This window comes from Mustela erminea, chromosome 18, assembly GCF_009829155.1.
Source record: "Mustela erminea isolate mMusErm1 chromosome 18, mMusErm1.Pri, whole genome shotgun sequence".
NCBI lineage: Eukaryota > Metazoa > Chordata > Mammalia > Carnivora > Mustelidae > Mustela > Mustela erminea.
Genome location: NC_045631.1, coordinates 46,369,981 through 46,397,327, shown reverse-complemented (window position 1 = coordinate 46,397,327; position 27,347 = coordinate 46,369,981). Strand labels below are relative to the sequence as shown.

The window sequence follows — 27,347 nt, the reverse complement described above, 5'->3', positions numbered from 1 at the left end:
CCTGCTGTCCTTTCTGCCTGAGATGCTCTCCGTCCCACTTCTTGCCTGGCTCACTCCTTAGGAAGCCCAGTGTCATTTCCTAAAGAAAACTTTGCCCCCAGACCATGTCATGCCCTTCCATAATAACCACCTCTCAAAGAAGCCCACATTTCTACTCTATAGCACTTATCACAATTAGGGTTCCTTTGTCAGTACTCAAAGAATTGGGATTTGAACCCACAGAGTCTCACAGCAGGGCCCACACTCTCCCCATGACGGATTTAGGGGCTACTTCAGGGGAGAAAACCATCAGGGCTGGGTGAGGATCTGAATGGCAGGGGAGAGGGGTGATAGAGGAGCTCACTGGGCAGTGCGAACATTCCCCTCCGACAATTCTGAAGGAAGGGTAGGTTCATGAGAAAACCTCATGGAGTTTGAAGTGGCTGGGGTGCAGTGAGGTTCAATGTCAGTCCTCCGCCCACCTGACTGTAAGCAACAACCAAGGCAGGGGCACGTTTGTATCCTACCTAGCACACAGCATAGTGTCTCAGTTGAAATAGGAGCACGACTGTTGAATAAGTGAATTTAAGTGACCAGGTGTTCATAACTTTACTCATTACTAATTTCGCTAGGTTCTTGGGTTTTCTCTTCTTTCTTTCTGTCAAGTCATAGAACTGCTTCTGAATCAGGTGTCTGTCAACCTAACCCCCTATGAATAACCAGGACGAGATCACTGAAGCCAGCTGATGAATGTGGCCGTGTTATTTATGCCCAGAACAGGAGGGCTGTAAGGGCATCCATACCAACACAAAGAGTCCCTGCTGGCTGAAAGGAGCATCTGTGCTTTTCAAACAATGGAAATTAGATGAACAAAAGCAATTATACTAAGATAAATCCAAATCTGGCACAGCAACGAAGGAGTATGTCACAGCACATGTATTTATCTCTTATACGCAGGTTGGGGATTAAGAATCATGTTGCATGAAGCAAAGGACAGGCAGAAGTTCGTGAGTAATGTTCAGTATCTGCGGGACATGCAGCATAAGGTGGACTCTGAATATCAGGTAACTGCAAGAAACTAAAATTATCCTCCACCTCCATTAGAGTTCTATGTGAGAATTCAGGATACAGTCGGAGTGCATGATAAACAGTCATCACTTCCCAAAATCCCAAACCCATCACTTCCTAGTTGTGTGACCATGGAAAGTCACTTTACCTCTCTGTGTTTCCACATCTTTAAAACGAAGTTAGTACCCACTTTGGAGTGCCTCGGTGGCTCAGGTTAAGCATCTGACTCCTAATTTCAGCTCAGGTCATCTCAGGGTTATGAGATCAAGCCCTGCTTTGGGCTCTGTGCTGTAAAGTCTGCCTAGGATTCTCTCTCTCTCTCTGCCCCTCCCACCCTCTCTATAAAAAAATTAATAAAAATTATAATAGTACCCACTTCATAATAGTGTCCTGAAAACAAAATAGCACTTGAAAAGTACTTAGCACAGAGCTTGGCACACAAAGCTTGTCAACGAATGACATGAAAGCTTAAATTTGATAAACCAGGATATCCAGAAAAAAAACCATTAAAGAGTTAATAGGGGGTTGACCTACCATTTATAAAATAATATGCCTTTCCACTGTCATCCCACCAGAAGAAAGGTGGTTAACACATTCTCCAATAACCTAACTATTCGTCACCCTAGTTACAGTGTTTACATGCAAAAACAAAACAGTCAGGGAGCCCGAGGAGTCATGATGTAATTACCCAGAGCTGGCATAGGACAAACTTGCCAGACTGGGTGTGAGATTCTGGGAGCACTGAGAAAGTGTCGCTCAGCCTGTTGGCCAGAGGTCAACCCTCGCCAATCAAGGAGGCTTGTCCTCAGCTTCAGCTGAGGATTGAAAAGTGCACCTTCCCTAAGGAAAACACAGAAATGCTGCTATTGAATTTTTCTCCTTAGCAATTTCAAATATAACCAAACCTCCTGGGTCACCAAGGAAACCAGACCGAGCTCAGTAACCTGATTTCACCTGTACAATGCAGCTTAGCTGTGGGGCTGGAAGCAGAGTCAGCAATTTCCTCCCACAACTTGCCAACCCACGTACAAGACTGTAAAAGTGAGGGAATTTGTGTAAAATGAGTAAGAACATAAATAGCTGAACTGGTCACACTGGGAATCCAGTGCTTTTCACCTAGATCCCTCTGCCACCTGACCCTCATTTGGAAATGCTTGTTTGAAATTGTCTCCAGAACAAACATGTAAGAAGATCAATCTTATTATTTGATGGTCTCTGCTGAAGAAAATCACACAACTGTGTGGCCTGAAGTCACTGGGCTTTATTTGTCTAATTTCATAGGACATTCATGTCCTTATTAATAAGGATACTTTCAACACTGCCCTTAAAAATAACAATACTTATCAAGTGCCTACAACGTCCTAAACGAAGTCCCTTCTCTCCCAGAATTCTTATTCTGGAATTGAGAAACAAACAAAACACACAAGTAAATAAATACATGAGATAGTTTTGATTAATGCTAAATATAAGGAGGCAAACAGAGGTAACCGGCTGGGGGGTGATGCTCCCTTACACAGGTAGGGAAGCCTCTTTGGGGGAGTAACATTTGGTTGTAGAGGTAAAAAGATGGGAAAGAGCTGGCCAGAGCATCCTGAGCAGATGGGAAGCAAGTGCAAAGGCCCTGAGGCAGGAACTAACTTGGAGCTCTGGAAGAAACAAAAGAAGGCCAGAGTGGCTGAACCACATTGATCAAGGGAGAATGTGGCATGTAACAAGATAGGAGAAGTAAATGGGGCCAGATCATGTTGAATCTCTCAGAACAAAATTTGGTGTCTGGAGTTTACTCTTAGGAAGAATTATTGGGATGATTTTAAGCAGGGAAGCGGCATGATCTGATTTACAGTGTTTAAAGATAGCTCTTGCTAGGGAAGCAGCAGAAAAACTTGGTAAGGAACTCCGATAGAAACCTGGGGGAGAAATGATGGTGGCTCAGACCCAGGGGTAGGAGTGGAGGTGGTGAGAAGTGGCTCAACCCAGGGAACAGGAGCAGAACTCCCATCATGCCCATATACGGAGAGGTGGAGTGAGGGAGATAATGGGGAGAAGGTCGACTGACGTCAGCATGCTTACTCGTCCATCAGCTCCCTCTGTCATCATCGGTTTTCAACCTTCCTATTTCAGACCTGCAATCCCCACACTTTCAACAAAGAACTTCTCTTCCTGTTTTATACACACAGGAAACAAAGCAAAGGACCCAAGTCCATCAGGTAGGAAGCCTCGCCACTCCTCCCCTTCCATTCCAGGCTACACACCCCCCCAGCCCTCAAGTCCCCAGGGGAAAGTGACACTCTCTGGGCCAGCACCTGGCCTGGCCCAAGCTCTTGGCCCACACCCCGCTGTGTCCAGTTCTTCTCTGTCCAGGAACTAGTTGTCTGTATCTCTGACATTTCCTTCCTTCTAATTGGCTCAGCCTACTAACATGCTCAAGTCCCTCCTATACTGAGTACAAAAGAACAAAGCTACAGGACACACGATCCTTCTCTAGCCACAGACTTGGCACTGTCCCCAAGATGTCCCCAACCTGCTACATTTCTATCTCCACTCCCCCCATTCGCTCCTAACTTGCTGCAACCTGGCTGTCCCCTCCCCTCCCCTCTCCTGAAGTTGTTCAAAGATCAGTAGCCAAATTCAAGGGACATCTTTTTAGTCTTTGTTTTCTGAAGCTTTATCTACATTTGACACTATCACTCCTTCCTTCCCAAAACATTACTCCTTTGGCTTTTTGACAGCACATTCTGCTGATTTTCCTTCTGTTTCTCTCACATTCCTCTCCCTGCCCCACAAATGTTAATTCCCCTGGTTTCCAACAGCCTAGCTTTCTTCCAACTCACAAGGTCTCTGTGACCCATCTCTTCCCTCCCATGTTTTTAACTATCACTCATAGACTAATGACCTGTAACCCTGAGTCTCCCCCAAAGTGTCGCCATCACATGCACACCTGCCTGTTGGGACATTTCCATCTGGATGTCACACGGGCATCTCAGCATGTCCACCCTCTGCCATCCTCCTCTGTATTTAAGCCTCCCCCAACTTCTTTCTCTCCCTCACCACCATATCCCACCTGTTACCAAGTCCTGCCACTGTTGCCTATCAACTCATGAACTTGTGCTTTCCTCTTCATCCCACCACCTGGTTCCCGTCTCCACAGTTTCTCTCCAAGATCATTACGATGTCCTTATTACCGGTCTCCTTGCCTCCAACCTTGGCATCCTTCAAACTGCTTTTTTGAAAGGCAGGTCCAAGACCTAAGAACCATACACAGAGCAGCCTAAATCTTCACTGCTTCTCTGACCTCCCCTTCCCCCTTCTTTACTCTCTTGACAAGGGTGGTAAAGACTGCAATTTGAATTTAGAACTAAATGGAACCTCTGTACTCCCACCACACCCTTCTTTTAAAGCCCTCTTTATTGAGGTATAATTCACATATCATAAAATTCACCTGTTTTAAGTGTATAATTTAATGACTTGCAGTAAATTTACCAAATCTGCAGCCATCACCACCATCCAGCTTTACAACATTTCCATCACTCCAATACCAAAGTGTCCTTTCATACCTCCTTCATGTTGCTTATGAAGTTGTACTGAAATTGTCTTCCGGATGACTTCCCCTCAATCTGGACCACAGCTTCCTAAAGGCAGGGATGGAGTCTTACTCTTCTGTGTTGAACTGAACGCCCTGCCATTGATGTGAGCCAGCATTACCTAACTTGACCACCAACTCTGTTTATCAGTCTTAGATTCAGCTGACTTGTAACTATTTCTCAAGGTCAAGTCCACCCTCATTGAGCATTTTCAAAACCACTCACCACAAAGTCTGCAAAAAATAAATACGGTTGTCTTTAATATGTTCTGAGTATTGTTGAATTAAATATATAGCAACCCACAGAAAAGACTTTGAGAGGAACAGTGGTGAGCTATTTGTATGATTTAGTCTCTCCCTTGTCTTGTTCCAGAAAGGATTTAAAGTAGGGGTTTAAGAATCAATCGCATGACCTTAATAACCCCTCAATAACTTGGTCCATGTATGACCTGAATATATGTAGATAATTTACTAAGATAGACTTTGCAACGGGTCGATATTAAAACACTGGCTCTTCAATGAGTTTGGCCCAAGGAATCCCAGCTTTCACTCCTAGGGCAGCAAACTTCTTGGACACTAGGGACTCCCCATTTCAGGGTGTACAAATATTTTAAGACCTAATAGCCAGAGAGGACTCCTAAATTATACACATTTGCTGCAGATTCCTTCCTGTGCTTCACTTGCCTTTAATGAACTGGCTCAAATTGAAGCCCTTGCAAACCTCCTGTGTACACTATTCCTGCAACATCCTAGAATATGCCAAGGGTTGGTGTGCACTGGATTAGCAGTGCCTTTACAGGTTTGTGTGCTGGCACCAGGAGAGGTGGCTTAAACCCACCCTGAGTTATTCTGATGCTGCTTTCAGTGGTTGGGTGGGACCCTTTTGAAAAAAACAAGAGGAAATAAACATCTATTTGGCATATTACATGCTATTTCAGAATCTGGTAGCTAGTACATAATTACATGCCATCTCAGGATTTGGCTCTGTTTCTTCAAGGGTGTTCACGCTGCATGGATTTTTTTTTCCTTCCTTCCTTTTGGTCAAACGTGTTTATGTAACTTGAGGCAGAATTTAGCCATTAATGTCTACTGAAAGCTGGAGAGAAAGATTACACTTGGCATTTCAGAATGATATTCCGTGATCTATCAAATGTGTTCGGATGGGTTTCATTTCCTGTCATATATTCATCCTGATCTTTCAAGGATTGAGCAAACAACTTAACGTGATGCTGTAAACTTGTTCAAGGACATGAGAGGTGACAATGCCAGGTGGCAGGGGCTTGGGTACCATCCATTCAGGAGGTTGAGGGAGTAAATTCAGCTTCCCCTCCCATGGGAGCCAAGGGGAGGAGTCTCTGTTCTGCTCACCTCTGAGGCATGTGCTTCTGTCCTCTCCACAGACAGAACAGGAAAAGAAACTCATGTGAGGGAAATAGAGTGTCAGATTATTTTTACACCTCTGATTCCTTAACCTCTTAAAACTAATGAGCTTGAATAATGCCACCAATGATAATTAAACCCCCCAATTCCGGGTTATGAGTGTTAGATCAAAAAAACAACAGAAAAGTACCAACCGAAGCCATGGCAAGTCCCACTTCTCCAAATGCTTGGATGCTCAGAGTAATGATAACCTTGGTGGAGGCCACCGTGCTCTAGAGGTACAGATGTGTCATGGTCTCGGGGTTTTTCAGACTGGAACCCTGAGCCTGGGAAAGTGTTCCTAAGGCCCAGTGGCTTCTTAAGGCCCAGGAGCCCAGATGAGGACTTGAAGGCAGGACTGATAATCAAATAAGCTCATGAAACTGAGCACACACACCACCCGCCCCCAAAGTCAGAAAGCTGCAACACTGAAGAAAAAGCGTTTTACAAGGTATCCTGACTGACTGAGGGCAGGATCACCTCAGTTGTCTGGACAGGGAACTTCGGGCCTAGGAAACAGTCCTCTGCCTCCAGGGCACAAAAACAAGGAGGAAGCTCAGGCCCAGACAGAAAGATTCTTTCTTCTTCCCTGACCAGGATCAGAGTCACGTGATTTGGCAAAGGCTGGCTTTGGAAACAGAAGTAAACCAGGCAGTGGGATCAGAAACAACAATTAATGCCTAATGATGATAATGACGGTGATGATGGTGATGCTGGCGGTGATGAGCGCCTCTCACTGAACACTCGCCAGGAGCCACTCTGCCAAGCGTCCTGCCAACAGGGCCCCAGGCTCCCCGGCAATCTGGCGGCACCAGGCATCTCCCTCTTACAGATGAGGGAAGCAAGAATCAATGGCGTTAGTCAGCCTGTCCAAGGTCACGTTGCAAGAAAGTGGCAGAGCTGGGGTTTGTCGTGTTTACCCGTATTGAGTTACAGTGAGTCACGAAACCCACGTCATCTCCCACAGGCATATATGCACACTCTGTGTTCTGCCCCCGCAGTGGGAGCCTGTGCTCTGGAGGCAGCCTGCCTGCGCTCCGTGGTCAGAGGGATGGGCTGGGGGGTGAGGGGAGGCAGAGTCGGAGGAGGAGTGAAAGAGGAACCCCCCCTCCGGCCCCCAGCTCAAGGAGGAAATAAGGAGTTACCTGAAGCCTTCAATTTTAAGACTGCCCTCAGCCAGTTCCGTCACATGAACAGAAACTTATTTATAGCACTCTAGCTCCAGACATGTGGAATTGAAAGGGGAATATTCTTAAAGTTCCAGGGGAAGGGGAGCCCCTGATGATCACGAGTTACACATCAGTTCCTCCTCCCCATCCTATGGATTTCACACTCTGCCCTGTCACTCCAGGACCCCCAATGTGGAAACATCAGCATCAAAAATGGCAAAAAACAAAACAAAAAACCCAAACAAACAAAAAAACACACAACAACAAAAACAAAAATCATTCACTTTTACAAATAACAAGAAAACTAGCCCCTGGGGGACAAGCAGCAGTTATGGCTCAGGTCCTGCTATTTCTAGGACTGGAAGTCTGGACTTGCCTCTGTCCCTGTGTTCCTTCAACTGGGCAAAACTATCACTTCAAGAGGACGGATGTTTGATTTACACAGAAAGATTGCTTGACTGTATCAAGATAAAAATTACCCACCCTCACACCGGTTTGTTCTCAGGCTCCTCTGAGAGGAGGAGGCATAAGGAACCAGAGGGGGAAAAATTTTTTTTTGACACTGCAAACCATTCTACTCCTCCTCCCCTTTCGGTAAAGAAATATTTAAGTTGCATGCATTCTTGGAGAGAATTTTCAAAAAACACTCAACCCACAAGAATTCTGTTCATCCCACAAAATCTGCCTTGGTCCTACATGCATTTGCTAACACTGTCCTCCACTTTGAGCCTATCAGCATTTGCTGCTTGCGCCTGTAATCCCAGTCGGTTAGGATAACACAGACATCTGCCGCTCCAGGAAACAACACTCCCAGCCAGGGCTCCTCCCAAACAGGCTCCAATCTGAAGTTACTGGAAAGGGAATGGAAAAGAGGCCCATCTTCACTTAAACGTCATTAAACTCTCCGGCTAACTCTCTCCAGTTTTACTTTGGTGTACTTTCTTACTTGGTGTTTAACTTATCATAGTTACTGTCCAGTACTTTTAGGGGTTTTCTTGCTCAAATTATTTATAAAAACAGATACTGCCAGGGCACCTGGGTGGCTCAGTGAGAGTTGAGAGTCTCAAGAGTTGAGAGTCCAACTCTTGATTTTGGCACAGGTCGTGACCTCAGGGTCTTGGGATCGAGTCACATGTCAGGCTCCATGCTCAGCAAGGAGTCTGCTTGAGATTCTCTCTCCTTCGGCACACCCCCCCAAAATAATTAATTTAGAAAAAAAAACATTGCCCAGGATTTATTAAAATGGCTTACTATCTAGATAGAATAGTTTCTGAAAACTGGATTAACAGAGAAACAGGGGGAAAAGGGAGGGGGGCAACCATTTCAGATTGCTCTCCCTTTCCAAATAAGGCAGGCTGGAACCGTCCTTTTCTACAGGATTCCACTTGCTGCAGGTACCATCTGGCTGCTGTGTATGAGCCCTGAGGCCAGGGCTTCACCAGCAACTTGGTTGTGAAGCAGTGTCACGGGCTCCCTGTTCCCAATTCCAGGCAGTAAATGTTTTGTTAATATCAGGTCATTTCTATTTTTAACCACGTAGCATAATATTAGGCTTTCCCAGAGGCGTGAAATTCTGGCAAGTCCTTCCACATCAAGGAAGGAGATGCATTTTCTAACAAAGGGGGAAAATGCAGGAGGAATCTTTCCTTTCTCAACCCAGCCAGGAAGGGGAGATGTCAGGCCCTGTTTAGTAACAGTATTGTTGGTCTTTACATTGCCCTTCTTTACCATGACAGCAGATAATTTGGCTCTAGCGGCGCAAAGGTGAATTCGGGCACTGAATCTATAGAAATGCTCCAAGAAGTTTTACTATTTTAAACTATTTAAAATATCAATTGAAACCCCCACAGCACCTGATATCCTTGGGGTTTTTTCCTGTCCTGATCCTGGAGAAGAAATATATTGGTACTACATTTTCTCTTAATTTTGCTTGTTTTTTTTTAAGAGATGGACAATTTTTTTTGTTGGTTACTTTATTTTTTTTTTATTGTTTTGCATTTGGGAATTGATATTTCCCTCTGAAACAATAATGCAATTCAGTGAACATTAAATGCTAGATGCTGGGGGATTCAAAAGATAAGAGGTGGTCCTTACCCTGAGGGTTCTCACTGATCAGCAGGAGACACAGGCTCAAAACAACTAAATACAACAGTTTAAAAAAAAAATTGCACAATTCAAGCTGTGTCTGTATAAAGGAGCAATTACTTTGGCCTGGGGAAGAGGAGCAAGGCAAGGCAAGAGATGCCACGTGAGCTGGATCTGAATAGATCTGCAGGGTTTGCGAGCCTGTGAACATCCCATGAAGGGCATTCCGAGTGAAAGGAAGCTCACGTGCTAAAGCTCTCATGTAGGAAAAGTCTTACCCTGGAACCAGGTGTGATCCAAGAGGTCAGAGTCAAGCAGCCACAGAATGAGGGGACTCAGAAGAACAAGGCAGAAGGGAAGCTGATACTGTGTATCTGGTACTTTCTGCCTTAAGAAGGCAGTTGTTGGGGAAATACTTGTCAAAACACCTCTTGGTGTGTTGATTTTAATTTATTAAAACAGTGACTTTTTTTTTAAATAAATGCCTGGTTTTCATTTGTACTTTTTTTTTTTAAGATTTTATTTATTTACTTGACAGAGACCACAAGTAGGCAGAGAGGCAGGCAGAGACAGAGAGAGGAGGAAGCAGGTTCCCTGCTGAGCAGAGAGCCCCATGTGGGGCTCGATCCCAGAACCCTGGGATCATGACCTGAGCCAAAGGCAGAGGCTTTAATCCACTAAGCCACCCAGGTGCCCCACTGACCTGGTATTTTGGGCAAAAGGAAGAGAGAATGATGCCCGGCTGAGTGTCTTCACACTTGGTAAAGGTGTTGTTGAGCCCTTAGAGATGGACGTTATGTATTTCATGCTCCTGGTGATAGGAATTAAGCAAAAAGTTATAAAGCTTGTCGAAGACCTAAGCCAAGGAAACGTTTTTTATTTTGCAGGCTTGTCTGAGACGACAGGAATATAGAAGAGACCCAAATGAGAAGAAAAGAGATCAATTTGGGGGGCCAGAGACAAATTTGGAGAGATCCCGGTTTTCAAGTGGGTCATCTTCCAAACAGGTACTTAGAACTCTGGGAGATCTACTCCTCCTGCTTCTGTTGCTGCTGTGTGTGTGTGTGTGTGTGTGTGTGTGTGTGCGCGCGCGCGCGTGCGCGTACACGTCACTTAGGAAAAGCCAACTCAAAAAGGAGGTGTTGGAGAGTCCTAAAGGTCAGGATGGGGAGACACAGGGGCAAGAGCTCCCATCCTGGGTACCATCCAGGAGGCTCCTTTGTGGTCCAACTGTCCGTCCCCCTTCACTCCAGTTGGGCCTTGATCTTCTTTCCTGATGGGCCTGATGGGAGATAATCTCTGAGGCACCATCCAAGTCAGAAATGCAACTCCAGCCTCAAGAGCTGAGGCTAAGATGAATAAATCCATCAGAGAAAGACAATTATCATACGGTCTCACTCATGTGTGGAATATAAGGAATAGCACAGAGGATCATAGGGACAGGGAAAGAAAATGGAATGGGAAAAATCAGACAGGGAGAAAAACCATGAGAGACTCTGGACTCCAGAAAACAATCTGAGGGCTGCAGAAAAGGGGGGTGGGTGGAGGGATGGGGTAACTGGGTGATGGACATCACATACTGTGATGGACACTGGGCGTTTTATGTAACTAATGAATCATTGAACTTTACATCAAAAACTAATGATGTATTATATGTCCGCTAATTGAATTTAAATTTTAAAAAATGGAAAAAAAAAAAGTTGAGGCACTGGGCCTTCTAAAGCACATCACCACCTCCCTATCTCTACACCTACATCAGTGTCTATCTGCTCTGTCCATATAACCATGGCCATCCATTCGAGGGATACAGATATAAAGATATACGTGTGTATGGGCTTCTAGTCTAACTCACTGCATTGCTTAATCTTGTTTTTAAATAGAGTAAAATGTACTAATAACTGCACCCTGTAATAAGTAGGAATTGTTCAGGTATTTTTGTCTGGATGATAACAACAAAAAATAGTAAATCAGTATCATTGTGATATGATGATGATAATAATTATAGTTACCATTATCTGAGTGCTTACAGTGTTCCAGCACCATGCCAAGCATTTTATAAATATTAGCTTATTTAATTCTCATATATCTCTATGCATTTACCTTATCTAATGATGAGAACCTGAGCCTTAGAAGAGATAAGAAACTTGACCCAAGACTTTAAGGCAGTGAGTGGTGGAGTCAGGGGTCCTTTGCAGTCAGTCTAACCGAGGGAGGGTGCTCTGAACCACTGAACTATATGATCATATTTCATGTTTAAGATCTTATCTGAGTATGAATTTTACTTATCCTATGTAAGTACTAAATACCACAAGCTGCATTCAACACTGTTTGTTGGCATGGTGAATTGATTTAAGATGAGTAATATGCCTTTTATGAATTCTTATTTAATATTTTATGCCTACGATATACTCTAGAGGATGGACTCTCTCTGGCAGCAGTGTGGATCCCAGAGATAGGTCCTAGATACCTAGTATCAATCAAGTTCTCATTGGAATTTCTCCTTTAATCTGGGATGCTCGCACTGTGGTTATTTAATGCTCAAAGGATACCTTAAAAACATTGATGATTGATGTTTATGGATGTAGATGTATCCCTGGGTGAGATCTATACTCCCTATTAAGAAACATGAAATCACACGATAAAATATTCCACCTAGAGTCTGAAGGGGAAAGAGACTCTTAAAATATTGGCACCATCGAGAAGAACATATCACCTCGGTTGTTCCCTGTTAGTCAAAGACGAAATAGAACGCCTGCTGCTGATTAAACTTAGGGAATGAGATTAATCCAAAAATTAAATCTAGTTTGGCTAGAACAGCACATTTTTAGCATTAAGATAAATTCTCACATTTTCTGCACATAGAACAAAACTCAAGGACAGATAAAAAAATGTGACGTAAGTCGAACAGTAACACGGAGCACACTTCCTAGACTGGTAAACAAATGGGCAGCTGGGTTCTTGTATTTTCATGCAAAGACTGATATGGATGGCCATGGCCACTTTGCATGGTGATGCTTGCACATTCGGGGTATTCTAGGACTGGAAGTTTCATGCTCCTCTTCATAAACTTTGTTTGAAGGACAGGCTATTGACAGATTTCTGTAGTTTTCTTCTCTATGCTATAGAAATTAATCATTCTTTAAATCATCATTGCAAAACACTCAGACCATATCTTAAAAAGTATCTGGTTGTAATAGTAATGATGAAATAAGGACAAAAATATGTGGTCAGATGCACAAAACTGGCCATTTCCAAAGTATAAGAACAGGATTTTTCATGTTTGTACTGTCTCTGTACCTCAGTCTGCCAGAGAAACCAAAACAACATGACTTACATAATCTCAATTTTTTTCCAGGTAATGATATCCCAAGGGTTTGGGCCTCGATTATACAAGTGCCTTCAAGGTCACATCTTCTCTATCAAGAAGAGTGACAAAACCAGAATTTTCCACAGTGCAATTCACCTCTGCTTTGCTCTCTGTATTACTGATAATTCTTTGGGGGATACTGGAGGATTTGCCTCTGGATACAAAGCACAGGAAGGGCAGGGGGAGTGAAAAGGTCACTGAATGCGTCACTCATCAGCCATATGACTTGTGCGCTTGTAATGGTGATTTCTGCCCCCCTCCCCACCACCCCAGCCTGCTTAGTCCTTCAACTTCTGTTTGATATGAATGAAGCTAGAGCTCTCTCATGAGATAAACCAGATAGGGAACTCTTCAGCCCCCAGGGTCATGGGTCAAGTGGGAGCATTCTCCTCCCAGGTTTGGACCCCTGCCCAAAAGTCTCTGAAAATCTGGTTGTTAGTAAACCTTCACGGTCTGGGCCAGCCCTGCTATATTTCGAATCCTAAGGGAATACGGAACTTATCAAACCTCTTTTTAGAGGCTCCTCAGTGCCTGGAGTCAGCCTCCCAGGGGAAGCAGCAAGAAGCTGGTACCTGCCCAAGGAGAGCACAGGCCAGACCAGTCCCAATTTGCAGAGCTCAGTGGGTTGAACGCGATGTCGGGCACTGCAGGTGCCGGCCCATCATTGGCAATGGGAAAAGAGCAGCAGGAGATCCAGTTCCATGTGTAGGGGTAAACCTAACCAAAGCCCTCCTCCTCAGGTGAACATCCCCTCAAGTAATTCCCTTCTAGAGAGAGACTCCTGTGGCTGAAAACACCAAGGAAAGCATTGCCTCTGATTTGTAAAGTAAAGTTCCTTCCGACTGAGTGGGTAGTATGGAAGTGGGTTGCTTAATTCTCTCACTGCATGAGGCGCCACCACCAAATTCTGACGCTTGTACTGCAGTTTCTGCCACTTGCTCCTTCCTTGACCCAGTCTCCTTGACCCGGTCTCAGATGATCACAATGCTGACAGACCTGGTATTAGTGAGACATTCACCATCAAGTATGGGATCCAGTATCAAGCCATCATTTCCAGACACCTGTCTAGAGGGGGCAGATCCCCAAATGCACAGTTAATGCGGCGGCCACTCCATTGTGCACCATGGCTTCCTCGCCACCAGTGGCTTCAACAGCGCCTTAGGCCGAGGATGTGTTACACCTAAATCCAAGACAGAGCAATAACCACCAAGCTCATGCTGCAATGTTCTTTAAAGAGTTACCTCCTAAACACATTTAAATTAGTGGTGCAGGGGGCGCCTGGGTGGCTCAGTGGGTTAAAGCCTCTGCTTTCAGCTCAGGTCATGATCCCAGGGTCCTGGGATCAAGCCCCATATCAGGCTCTCTGCTCAGCAGGGATCCTGCTTCCTCCTCTCTCTCTGCCTGCCTCTCTGCCTGCTTGTGATCTCTTTCTGTCAAATATATAAATAAATCTTTAAAAAAAAAAAAAAATTAGTGGTGCGGCAGGGGCGCCTGGATGGCTCAGTGGGTTAAAGCCTTTGCCTTTGGCTCAGGTCATGATCCCAGGGTCCTGGGATCGAGCCCCACATCGGGCTCTTTGCTCCGCAGGGAGCCTGCTTCCTCCCCTCCCTCTCTGCCTGCCTCTCGGCCTACTTGTGATCTTTGTCTGTCAAATAAATAAATAAATAAAATCTTAAAAAAAAAAATTAGTGGTGCGGCAAAGTAGAAAGAACGCTTATCATCAAGGGCCATCTCTGTCCCTCATTATAGTGTGAATTCAGACAAACCACTTCTAAGCACTTCAGTTTCCCATCAAGGAGATACTTATTAATGTTTATCTCGTGGGATCGGTGGGAGAACAAGTGAGACTCTTGTGTTCATACATAACATTAGATTACATTATAAATTACCTTGGTGTCCGACTAGACACAAATGGTGCTCTCATAGGTATCAGTGGCAAAGCAGGTTCTGAGGCTTCTAGAATACCTTCTTTTGCCTCAGCCCTATCCCAGGACACATTTCTAAACACCAACTCAATTTTAAAAGGCAACTTAATTTTGGACTCTTTTCAAAGTGACATGCCACCATATTAACCATTTAACCAGAGTAGAATAAGTAGGGAAATACACAGCACCTCCGTCTAGTCAACTAGGAGTTGGAGGAGTAGTAGACTAGAAAGCAGTCTCTCAGCACAAGCAGGAAACCGTGTCCCCAGGACACAGTTGCTGGCTTACAGGAGCCTGCTGTAACGGGGTATTTCACCCTCCCAAACCTTCACAGAGAAGAAACAGGAGCTCTGATTTCCCCAGAAAATGATGAAAATGATTAGCCCAGGACTTGGGGCGCAGGGAGCAGCAACCTTCTATGAAGAGGCACGTCATAAGCTCTTCTCTTCTGTCCTTGCTGGAAGGGATGCTGTTCCAAATGCACAAACCTCAAGGACTCAGGGCATGTTGTCACTGCATTTACTTCTTCGTCAGCAAAGAAGGTGGAGACCAAGAGTACCGTCTGCCCTGCTGATAGGAACAGGATTACTGTCCTTCACCATCAGCAGCCAGCAACCGAATAACTAGATTCCAGGTCACAAGGAGCCAACATGACATGGGAAGGCGGCAGTAAACCTGACACCAGCAGCAACTGGCCCATGCCCAGGCCTGGCTCAGTGGGATGTTGACCAGTGAGATCACCTGAATTTCCCAGAAAGCATGGTGAACTTAAGGCTATTATGAAGGCTATTACCCAACATAAACATTTTAATTGTTTTGTTCATGATGATCCACACAAACTTTGGAGGTTGAAACAAAAACAAAAACAAAAACAAAAAACAGACTTAGTGGCTTCAAGTAACCCGTAGTGGCTTAAAAAGTCAGACTGTCCATCCATACGTGAGGGCAGCAAAAGTCTAGAACTGCGGTGTCCAATAAAGCGGCCACTAGCCTTGTGTGGCTATTTACCCTTACTTTTAAATTAATTCAAAGAAAATTTTAAATCCAGTTACTTGGTCTCGCTAGCCACATTTCACACGCTCAGTAGCCACATGGGTCCCACGGCTGCCGTACTGGATCGCACAGATGTAGGACATTTCCACCACTGCAGAACATTCTAAGGGACAGCGCTGCTCCAGACTGCAGTCAAGTTCAAAAAAACAAGACAAGAGGCCCTGGGCCAGGGAGCGGGTTTTGCTTCCCAGAAACGGGCCGTGCATAATGCATAATACAGTGCTTTTGCATACTGCAGCCCCTTTGCAAATGTTGGCTCTCCGATGATGGCGCTGCTGTCCAAAAAGGCTAGCTCAATTTGCATTATGTGTTTTCTGCGACCTCAGTATATTTGCATGCCTCCTTTCATGACCTATTTGTTCAGCCTATCCTGCCTATGAAACCTTCAGCTTCTCCCCTTTCAAACAACTCTCAGGGAGTTGCTCTCCTATTAATCTGTCAATGTCAACCTACCAACACCCTTACCGGTGTCATGAAAGCAGCCAGGGCTTAGCACAGTGCATAAGCGTTCCATGACTCACGCTTATAATTTTCCCTAACTTCTGCTTGTCCATTCTCAGATTCCTTGAGGGTCGGGCCTCCCTCCTCTCTGGCTCCAGGCCCATGTACGGCTGAGGCAGGTCACACACGCACACACGGGTTCTAACTGCGGAGAGGCCCCACCCTGGGAGGCTGTGAGTCATCCTTAGCACCTGGTGTGGTGTTTGTCATAGCCACCCTCTTGCCTGTAGTTGGGATTCTGCACCCTCGAGGTGCACCTGAGTAATACTGCAGCTCTGCACACGACATTCCCAGCTCCAGCATACGTCACGGAGAGGGAATGTTCAGCCCACGGTTTGACAAGTGCTGATCTGTGGGAATTCTCATCTGATTTGTGTGCCGTTTTAGCTGTTGATCTGTTCACCATGGCGCGTCCCACAAGTGCCTCACACTCAAGATGCTGACTGCATCATCTGTTTCCTTCAGAATGGTTCCTCTTCCTGAATTTATTTCTGCCCGTTCCCCTTCCTGAATTTATTTCTGCCCAAGTCACAATTCCAGAAATTATCTTGGATTCCTTCTCCTGCTCCTTCTCACACTTCACAGCAATCAGACACCTAAGCCAGGCCTTCTGGCCTCCTCTTGTGAATCTGTCCATCAGCACGCCCCACTGCAGAGTCATCTTTTTTGGCCTGGAAATGGTAGGAGTCATTTCCTTGGACCTTGTGCCTTCACCTCACCCCTTCCAGCCAGTCTTCCAGATTGCAGTAAGAGTGATCCCTCCAGAAGCAAACTGGATTGCGGCACTCCTCCATTAAAAATTCTTTACTGGATCCCCATTGTCTTTGGCATCAAGTCCAAACACGTTAGCAAGGTACTCAAGGTCCTTGACAGCCTGACCCTCAACTCTGAGGGCACCTCTTCTGTGAAGTTTCTAAGCTTCTGTTAGGGGTCAGGTGTCTTTTTTGTTGTCCCTCCTCTGCATTCCCATAACACTCTCTGGGCTTGAGCCCACCTTGGGATACATCTTCCTGTCTTGCCAAACCCACCCCCCAGCTGGAAGCTACCCAGGAGCAGGTGCTGTTTACTGTCCTGTTTCCAGTGCCCCCCACCTAAGAGGAGCTCCATGAATGTGTGACGGCTGACAGTTACAAGAACATTTTTGGAATGTGCACATGTTGTTGAAGTCCTAGTGATAAAGTTGTTAACAGCCAAAACACGAATCCTCACGATGAACAAGAGAAAACAGGAGATGCTGTTACTTGGGAGTGGAGTAGGGAATGGTCCCTGACATGGCCTGAGAGGCAAGGAGTTTATAAGGCTGCCAAGGTACAACAGCCAGTGTGGGCTTGAAGATGAGTCAGTTATATCCAACCACTTGGAAACTTCCACACTGGTGTTGACCAAAGAGGGACCAGCAAAAGAGAGTCTCCTTTTCCAGGCATACTTCTCTGCAAATGGACATATGGCTTCTTCAAAGCCCTGGCTAAGTTCCTTTTGTCACATATCAGTAAGAACACAAGGACATAAGAGAGCCTGGGCTGAGGCTCTCTGTGGATTGAGGAAACTCGGAAGGGCCCCAAGTTGGCCTGGGACTCAGTTGTACTTTATAAGAGAAATCTCGCTATAAAAACATGACTTAATGTTCCACCAGGGGACTCACCAGATTAAACTGGATACTAATTTTGTGATTTAGTCATAGATTAACTGGAATACCTGGCGAGCACGCCCCTCTGTGGACAAGCCAGGGCGCCAGAGGCCTTCAACAGCACTGATGGAGCACACAAATGCTAACCTGATACTGGGCAAAGCCAGCAGCGAACGCTTCATTTCTCCTTCATTTCTGTGCTTTGTCTGAGTTCCACTAGGTAATTTAAAAATAGGCCATGGCAGCAAAATGGGGTAACTGTCAGTTCACATTGCAGCTGCTTCCAGAACGTTGTCCTGCATTTTTTAACAGATAAGCAAGACAGCCTCAAGTCAGTCCTTCCACTGGGTGATTCTGCCATGTGGCCAGGTGATACAAATTCCAATTGTTATCCCAGCTCAGTGAAATTGTTGATGCTGAGAATCAATGGCCTCTGACCCAGAGAGTTCCTTGTGTTAATTGGACTCAGCATCTCCGAAATTGCATGGAAAAAGATCATAATAAAGTAGCTTTTTCCCACATTTTATGCAATGCTATGTATTTACGTTTACCATATTTTATTAAAATTCCCTCCTTTAAAAAAATGGCCCTAATTATTTTTTAAACCCCCAAAACTTGTTAAAAACCAATTAAAATTCCAGCTATCAAAATATAAAAATTTTTCAACTGCAAGATTTTATTTGGGTGCAGACCTGCATTAAACACGATATATAACATGCAGCATTTCATCCTAAAATTTTCTTTGGTATTGCTTTTATATTGCTTTATTCATTAAGGAATTATGAACCACTTGCATCCAAGACATGGTGTTAGGTGCCATAGGGATAGGCCACTAATGAAACCATGCCCCGCCCCTGGGTAGTTCACAGTGCTGGCGAAATAAGATGTCGCATGAACGCCTGCAGTTCAAGACAGTATCTGATGAGTGTAAGAAAAGGTAGAAAAACCCTGGAGAAGCTTCACAGAGGATGCAGATTTTCCCCTGGATCTTAAGGCACGACAGGATTTGGGGAGCTGGAAGTGGGGGTGGGGAGCTTAGGCAGGTGGAAGGAACAGCTGAAGTCAAAGACATACAGGCACTCTTGGGCAAGGGTGAGCTGTCTGGTCTTCCTGCACCATGGGACATGTCTATCAGACCTCTCTTCAGAGCTCCCCTCCCTGGGGGGCACCGGTCATATCCCTCCTGCACCCTTTCCTTAGGATCAGGGGACAGGAGGGTGCCCTTCTCACTCCCAGGTCTGCTCCTCAGGCTCTGATGGAAACACAGGTGCACTAAGGCTTGCCATGTTTTATTCCACTATCCCCTCTCCCATCCCCCACCACCCCTATTATTTCTTGGCCATTCTCCTTCAGTGAGGACTCTGGCAGTGGCTGGCTCTCTGTTCACCTGTCTCCTGGTGGTCTGCCACAATCCTGGATGACTTTAGCACCCACCTGGATAATCAGGCCACACACACCCTGGCTTCTCAGTTCCAGATGCATCTTAAGTGTCCCCCTCCATGCCACTGTGCCACCACCTCCCCCCGCCAACGGCACATCCTGGACTGCAACATCAACCAAAATCCACTGATCATACCAGACTTCCAGCTCTTCTGCTCATCCCTTTTTACTATAACATCTCTTCCACCTCTTGGGAACCTCTGGTCCATTGGCCCTTTGCTCTCTCGTGGGCCCCCTTACTGACTTTCCCTTCCTAAGCAGCCTAGATTCTGTGCTAATCCTCTTAATAAGGGGCACCCAGGTGGCTCAGTCGGTTAAGCATGCAACTCTTGATCTCAGCTCAGGTCTTGTTCTCATAGTCGTTGAGTTCAAGCCCTACTTTGGGCTCCATGCTTGGAATGGAGCCCACTTTAAAAAAAAAAAAAATCCTCTTAATAATTCCCTTGCCCTTTATCTTTTTTCTCATCTCTCTGGCAAAAATCTGGGCCATCCGTGGTCTCTGGGTCTCTATCAAGGCCCCTGGCAACTGCTGGAGAAAAATCACTGAAATGTGAGACGCAGTACCCACTGAAAGGTCACAGCCACCAGCCTCCTGGAACTCCTCAGTGCTGCCCATTTTCCCTGTTCAACTCTCTCCTGCTTCGAACCTTCTTCCCTTTGCGCAGTGTTTAGTCCCTCCTCTCTTCCACCCCACCCCTTAGTGGTCCTCAGACAGAAACTTCTTCAGCTCAGTGCTGCCCTGCCCACTCATTCCCTTCCTTGTGTACCACCCACCGCTCTGTCCCACCCGTTACAAGCCTCTCCATCCCGACTCACGATCCCCGCTCCTTGCTGTCCTCCGGCCCCTTATCCATCCGGCTCCCTTCCCCTGCCTGCATCCCCAGCTACCCCAGAGCATCTAATCACCATCCAAGGTCTCCTACCAAAAAAAAAAAAAAAAAAAGAACAGTTCTTCCTTGATCCCACATCCCTTCTACTTGTTTCTTCTCCTTTACACACAAACTTCTCAAAGAATTATTTACACTCACTGACTCCATTTCCCCACCTCCCACTCACTCCTCAACCCACTCCAATCTGGCTTCCATGCTCGTCATTCCACCGAAATGGCGCTTTGTCAAATGACTTCCACATCTCTGAACCCAGCAGGTCTTGCAGTCCTTGCCACGCTTGCTCTCTGGGCAGTGTTGACGGCCTCCTTACTCCATCCCTCTTGAAACACTGGGTCCCTGAGCTCCTACAAAGCCATCTTCTCCTCCAGCGTGCCTTCCTGCCTCCTCCTCCTCCACCCATGCTGAGTCCCGGGGTTCCTCAAGGCTTGGTGCTCTTCTCACTCCGTATCTTCAGGGGTGGGGGGGGGTGGTATCCTATTTTTGTATCACAGACCTCTGGGACAGTACGATGAACTCTCTAGATCTTCTCAGACCATTTCATTATTATAAAATAATAATATATAGGGTTTCAAAGGAAACCACTTTCATCGAAAGTCATCAAAATATTTTTAGAAATCTGTGATTTAGTAACGTCTGTGAAATGTGAAAATATATATGATTGCTATTGGTGACAAAGTCACAAGTACTGCCGATACTATGGTGGTTCGTTGCCTGCGTTCAGAAATGAAAGCCATATTTAGATTTCGGTTGAAGGTTAGTCGAAATAAACATGTAATTTTCCCATCCAAGTTCATGACCCACTCCCAGAAAGTCCTGCTCTATAAATTCTCCATAGGTCACCTTCTCAAAAAAAAAATTTTTTTCAAAGATTTTATTTATTTGACAGAAATCACAAGCAGATGGAGATGCAGGCAGAGAGAGAGAGAGAGAGAGCAGGAAGCAGGCTCCCCGCTGAGCAGAGAGCCCCATGCGGGGCTCGATCCCAGAACTCCGGGATCATGACCTGAGCCGAAGGCAGAGGCTTTAACCCACTGTGCCACCCAGGCGCCCCTCACCTTCTCAAAATTAAAACTTGCCAAGCCAAGATTCTAACTGCAATGACTCCCAGATCTCTATATCCAACCCAGAACTCACTTGTAATCTCCAGGGCTGAATATTCAACTGTTTACTTAATACTTCTACTTGGAAGTCTCCACAGAAGCAATACTGTAGTCCCCAACCTGGCCCTTCACGCTTGCTTTTGTGCAGCATCATCAGAATCTGGCACTTTCTCTCCCCCTTACCCTCATATTCAATTCAGTCACCAAGTCTTGCCATTTTACTTCCCAATAGCTTTTTTTTTTTTTTTTTAAGATTTTATTTATTTATTTGACAGAGAGAGATCACAAGTAGGCAGAGAGGCAGGCAGAGAGAGAGAGAGGAGGAAACAGGCTCCCTGCTGAGCAGAGAGCCCAATGCGGGACTCGATCCCAGGACCCTGAGATCACGACCTGAGCCGAAGGCAGTGGCTTAACCCACTGAGCCACGCAGGCGCCCTCCCCAATAGCTTTTTAATCTGTGTGTGCTTCTCTTCCATTTCCTAAGTAGGTTAGGAGATCTCCTAGCCAAGTCATCTCTTCTGCTCCTCCCCCTAAATCCCTCTTTCCCTACTGCAAGTAGAGTGATAGTGATGAGTGGAACCCTGGCCCACTTCAACCCCTTCTGTGGCTTTCTGTACTTTCAGAATAGAAACCAAAATCCATCATGGAGCCAACAAGGCCCTGTCAGATCTTGCCTGCTGTACTGCTCCATCCACACTGGCTTTGGGTCCTCCTATGTTGCCAGGCCACCTTCTGCTAAGGAGTCTTTGTACATGCTGTTCCCTCTTCTAACACACACACCCTGCCTTCCCATTATGCCTCCGATGCCAGCCCAGGTCTCTTCCTCAGAGAGGTTTTTCCAAACTGCCCCTCCCCCAACTAGATTAGGGCCCTTCTACCCTATCTTCTGAGGCTTGTCCATATGCTTCCCCCTCTTTTTTAAATTTAGGACATGTAATTTTACATTTAATGACTTATTTGATAAATGATCTACCTTCCTACCTAGACTGTAAGCTCTGTTAAGAAACCAAGTCTTTGGTTTTTACTCATTTCATTCCCATACCCCAATGTATGTGGCTATATTGCCTTTTCCACGAAGAGTCACTGGTTAGTATGAATTTATGTTCCTCCTAAAGCACCAAGTGTGGGAGGTATCTTTTAAAATTTATCTCACAGGGGTGCCTGGGTGGCTCAGTGGGTTAAAGCCTCTGCCTTCGGCTCAGGTCACAATCCCAGGGTCCTGGGATCGAGCCCCGCATCGGGTTCTCTGCTCAGCAGGGAGCCTGCTTCCTCCTCTCTCTCTCTCTGCCTGCCTCTCTGCTTACTTGTGATCTCTGTCAAATAAATAAAATCTTTTAAAAAAATAAATAAAAAATAAAATAAAATTTATCTCACATTGACTTTCCTATATTGATCATTGATCTCTCATTGTTACCAGATGATAACATGAAGGAAACATTTTAAATCTAATGAAATGTTTATTATGAGCCATAAAAAGAAAACTGGCAGTGTTCCCACCAAGTACCTAGTTTATCCCAGCAGCCCAGCGATATCTATATATCTATACTACTGCTCCATTTCTTAATATTTTACTCTGAGAGCTTCAAAACATATAGAACAGTTGACAGAATTGTGTAGTGAATATCCATATAGCCACCACTCACAGTCTACAATTGTTGACATTTTGTTATATTTGCTTTATCACATATTGATCTATCCAACCACTGATCCACCTTGTGTTCTGGTGCATTTCAAGCCAGTTGCAGTCATCCTGCCCTCACCCCCACCCCAAAACCCTTCAATAGGTACATCATTAACTAGCACTGAATATTTGTTACAGCTTTTGTGGTTATGATTGTTCATGTTTGTTTGTTTGTTTGTTTTTTCAGTTTAGAGGTAGGAATTACCTGTAATGAATTGTGAAAATTTTAACAGTAGTAATGAGTTTTGACAGTAATATGACAGTTTTTTACAGTAATAATGAGTTTTGACAAATGCATGTAACCATATAACCCCTCCAAAAAAAACACAACAAAACCATGTAACCCAAACCCCCGTCAAGTTTTCATCACCGCATGAAGACTCCTTATGCGCCCTTTTTAGCCACTTCTTATGCCTGTCCCCTCTCTGCTATTCTGCTTTCCCCATAAATTAGTCTTGCCTTTTCTTGTTCCATTTTTTTTTTAAAGATTTTATTTATTTATTTGACAGAGAGATCACAAGTAGGCAGAGAAGCAGGCAGAGAGAGAGAGAGAGAGGAGGAAGCAGGCTCCCTGCTGAGCAGAGAGCCCGATGCGGGACTCGATCCCAGGACCCCGAGATCATGACCTGAGCCAAAGGCAGCGGCTTAACCCACTGAGCCACCCAGGCGCCCTCTTGTTCCATTTTTTTAAAAAATGATTTTATTTATTTTAGAAAGAGAGAGAGACACAGAGCAGTGGGGGGAGGGAGAGAGAGTCTTAAGCAGACTGCACTGATTGCAGAACCCAACATGGGGCTTCATCTCAAGACCTTGAGATTATGACCTGAGCCAAGACTAAGAGTTGGATGCTTAACAAACTACACCATCCAGGACCCCTCTTGTTCTATTTTCTAAAATGGTTTTAAGTTCAACTTTTAAGTCATCTCAGACCCTTTTAAGAACTAGGTGGAATATACTAAGTTGGTGAGATAAATGAGCCTGTGTAATAATGAAATTAAAATTATGTATGAGTAACTAATCAAAATTATAATCTTTTTCCAAAATGACAGACTTTTTTTTAAAAGACTTTATTTATTTATTTGACAGACAGAGATCACAAGTAGGCAGAGAGGCAGGCAGAGAGAGAGGAGGAAGCAGGCTCCCCGCCAAGCAGAGAGCCTGATGCAGGGCTCGATCCTAGGACCCTGAGATCATGACCTGAGCCAAAGCAGAGGCTTAACCCACTGAGCCACCCCAGGCCACCCCGACCAAGACTTTTAAAAAGAGGAATAGTTGGAAAAGTTCTAGAGAAACTGGCATTCTCATACACATCTAGAAATGTAAATTGACACCAATATTTCTGGCAGACAATTTGGGAACAAAAAACTTTAAATCTTTGTAATGATTTTAATCTACTAATATAAATTCCCACTTTGGGAAACTTAAGGAGATAATTAAAGATGTGTATAAATCTATAAGAATATTCATCATAGCATTATTTATTATAGCAAAAAGCTGGAAGCAAAGAATATGACCAACAGAAAGAATTATGATAGATCCATCCAGTAATTGAGGAGTATATTATGAAGATAAAGAGAACTACCAAGAAAAAATGAACTTTATATAGTGGGTTTAGTCTTAGAGTAATATTTGTATTGTAATTTTCACATTATTTCACATTTATTACAGACTAAAACAAAAAATATTAATATAATTAAGGCATAAACATAAAATACAAATATAAAATTATTAAAGGAAGGGAAAGTTCCTTACAGTGTTATATTTTAATAAGAAATATCACTGTGAATTCATGATTTTTAAAATACGTATTTCTAATAAATTTTATTGAAAGGATTGAGGAACAATGCTATGCCACTAGCAATGAATGCACCTCACAAATATTAATTCCTAAGTACTGTCTTAACTAAAAGGACCCAGAGCTTCTTGGGTTCCAGGCCTGAGACAGGTAAAATACAAGGCAAAACTATGATATTTTATTATACCAGAAAGCAAAGAAGTGCTCAAAGACAAGTCAAAAGTCAAACTCAATGAACCATTTTTGGTACATTCTGAGCATCAAGTAATGTGATGAGGTAACTGAGTAAAATATATCCTTGAGACCACAATGATAATAAATAAATTACATACACAAATAAAAGAGAAGGGGAGGATTTCTCCTTTAGAGAAGAATGCCAACTATTACTTATAGAAGAAATGACAGAATTAGAAAAATCATCATTTTGCTATCTCTGTGTTATTATAAAATCGGGAAAAGTACATCCAAAGATGCTAAAATCATTGGGTAAAATGTTGTTTATGAATAGGCTAGTCAGTGTCAAAGAATCATCTATAAGATTACCTACTAATTGCAATGGGGGGGAATATAACTTTACATTGAAGAAATCTGGTAGTCACCACTTTTCCCTAGAGATCAAACAGAATTATCAAACAGCATTGTGAGGTGCTGACTTGTGATGTTATAAAGAATATCACACCACCTATAGAATATGCATACCGAAAATGGTTAATGTGAATTTTATTATGAGGACACAATCAAATTCGGAACCTAAGACCTATGAGGCTGGGACTCTTGAAAACAGTAAAAAAAACATGAAAAAAGGGGCACCTGGGTGGCTCAGTGGGCTAAGCCCCTGCCTTCAGCTCAGGTCGTGATCTCAGGGTCCTGGGATCGAGTCCCACATCGGGCTCTCTGCTCAGCAGGGAGCCTGCTTTCCCCCTCTCTCTCTGCCTGCCTCTCTGCCTGCTTGCGATCTCTGTCAGATAAATAAGATCTTTTTTATAAAATGAAAAAAGGAAAAAGGAAAACCAAAGACTAAAGGGACATAAAACTGCATGCAATGCATGTACTCTGATTGGATCACAGATCAAAACCAACAGTTAAAAAGACATTTTTGGACAATCTAAATATGCTCCACATATTAGACAATGTCATGGAATTGTTACATTTTCTTAGGTAAGATAAACGATATTGTAGCTTTGTAGGAGAATGTTTTGATAGGAGATGCATGTTTAAGTATTTAGGGTGAAGTATCATGAAGTCTAGCTGCTTTGAAATTCTTCAGAAAAAGAATACATAGAGAGCACATGCATGAGAGCACACACATGCAACCTGACAAGCTAAAGAGTAATGGGTGTTTGGTTTTTTTTAAAGATTCTTTTTTTTTTTTAAATTTTTTCCTTTTTATTTATTTGACAGAGAAATCACAAGTAGGCAGAGAGGCAGGCAGAGAGAGAGACAGGGAAGCAGGCTACCCGCCGAGCAGAGAGCCGGATGCGGGGCTCAATCCCAGGACCCTGAGACCATGACCCGAGCGGAAGGCAGAGGCCTTAACCCACTGAGCCACCCAGGCGCCCCCTCCCCTTTTTTTTTTAATTTGAGAGAGAAAGCATGAGAAGGGGGAGGGTCAGAGGGAGAAGCAGACTCCCCACTGAGCTGGGAGCCCAATGCAGGACTCCATCTCAGGACTCCAGGATTATGACTTGAGCCAAAAGCAGCTGCTTAACCAACAGAGGTGCCCAAGAGTAATGGGTGTTACTTTTACTATTCTTTCAACTTCTCTGTAGATCTGAAAATCTTCAAATTAAGACTAAAAAAATTTTAAACACGTATCTGTTGATGCACTGTATCATTAAGTGAAACAGTAGATATGGAACAATTCTATTTTTTAATCCTATTCATACGTATGCACTGATGTGTGTTAGAATAAGGTCAGTGGCTGTGGCAACAGGACCCAAAGCATGGCAGCTCCTACAAGACGGAAGTTCTTGTGCCTGTGACACTTCAGGCTAGATGAACCAGATCGGCAGGCAGGCAGCTCTCCTCCACCAGGACTTTCAGAGACAGGCTGATAATGGTTCGATTGTCTTCAACACCCGACTTTCAAAGTTGTTACCTTGCAACGGGAAGTGCTGAGCCAGACACTGAAGCAGAATGCACAGATCACTCCCACTCCCACCGGCTGGTGAGACTTCCCTCCTGAGTTCACATCCAGTGGCAGGGGTTCAGTTCAAGGTGGGCGGCCATATCTAGCTTCAACTCATTACTTGAGAAGGTGTTTCTCGGTGGAAAGCTGGTTGCCTCCAACACAGTCATGAAAAGGGAGTCTTAAAGAATACAGACCAAGCTATTTGCAGTTTTTATTTCAAGGTTAATGCAGTTTTGAAGGTTTTTAATTTTCTTAGGCTTGTCTTTGTTTTTCCATTATGAACATGCATTTCTTTTGTAATGAAGAATTATACTTTATAAAAATAGGCCACTGAAACTACAAAAAGATTATTTCACTGGCAAATCTGGAAGGGATGCTTTATTTTCCCGCTCTGAAAGATAGATGCTAGTCTTAACACCGTGCTAAGCATTTTTCTACTCAGACTTCCAGCCTCTATTATATTGACTCTCAATCCTTTGCTTGAGTCTCAGAGCCCCTTCCCCACCAACTGACCCTACCTTGCTATCCAGCTTTTGT

At 44.4% G+C, this 27,347-nt stretch overlaps 1 protein-coding gene across 3 annotated transcripts in view; it reads left to right on the top strand.

The window, feature by feature from the left end:
• Positions 1 to 27,347, top strand: part of MARCHF10 (membrane associated ring-CH-type finger 10) — an 85,308-nt gene that overhangs the window by 6,512 nt on the left and 51,449 nt on the right. For all 3 annotated transcript variants that reach the window (XM_032321379.1, XM_032321380.1, XM_032321381.1), the window contains 2 exons: positions 937 to 1,043; positions 10,188 to 10,307. In XM_032321379.1, coding sequence (XP_032177270.1) covers positions 954 to 1,043; positions 10,188 to 10,307 — 210 coding nt within the window. In that variant the 5' untranslated portion in view covers positions 937 to 953. The remainder of the gene's footprint in view (positions 1 to 936; positions 1,044 to 10,187; positions 10,308 to 27,347) is intronic.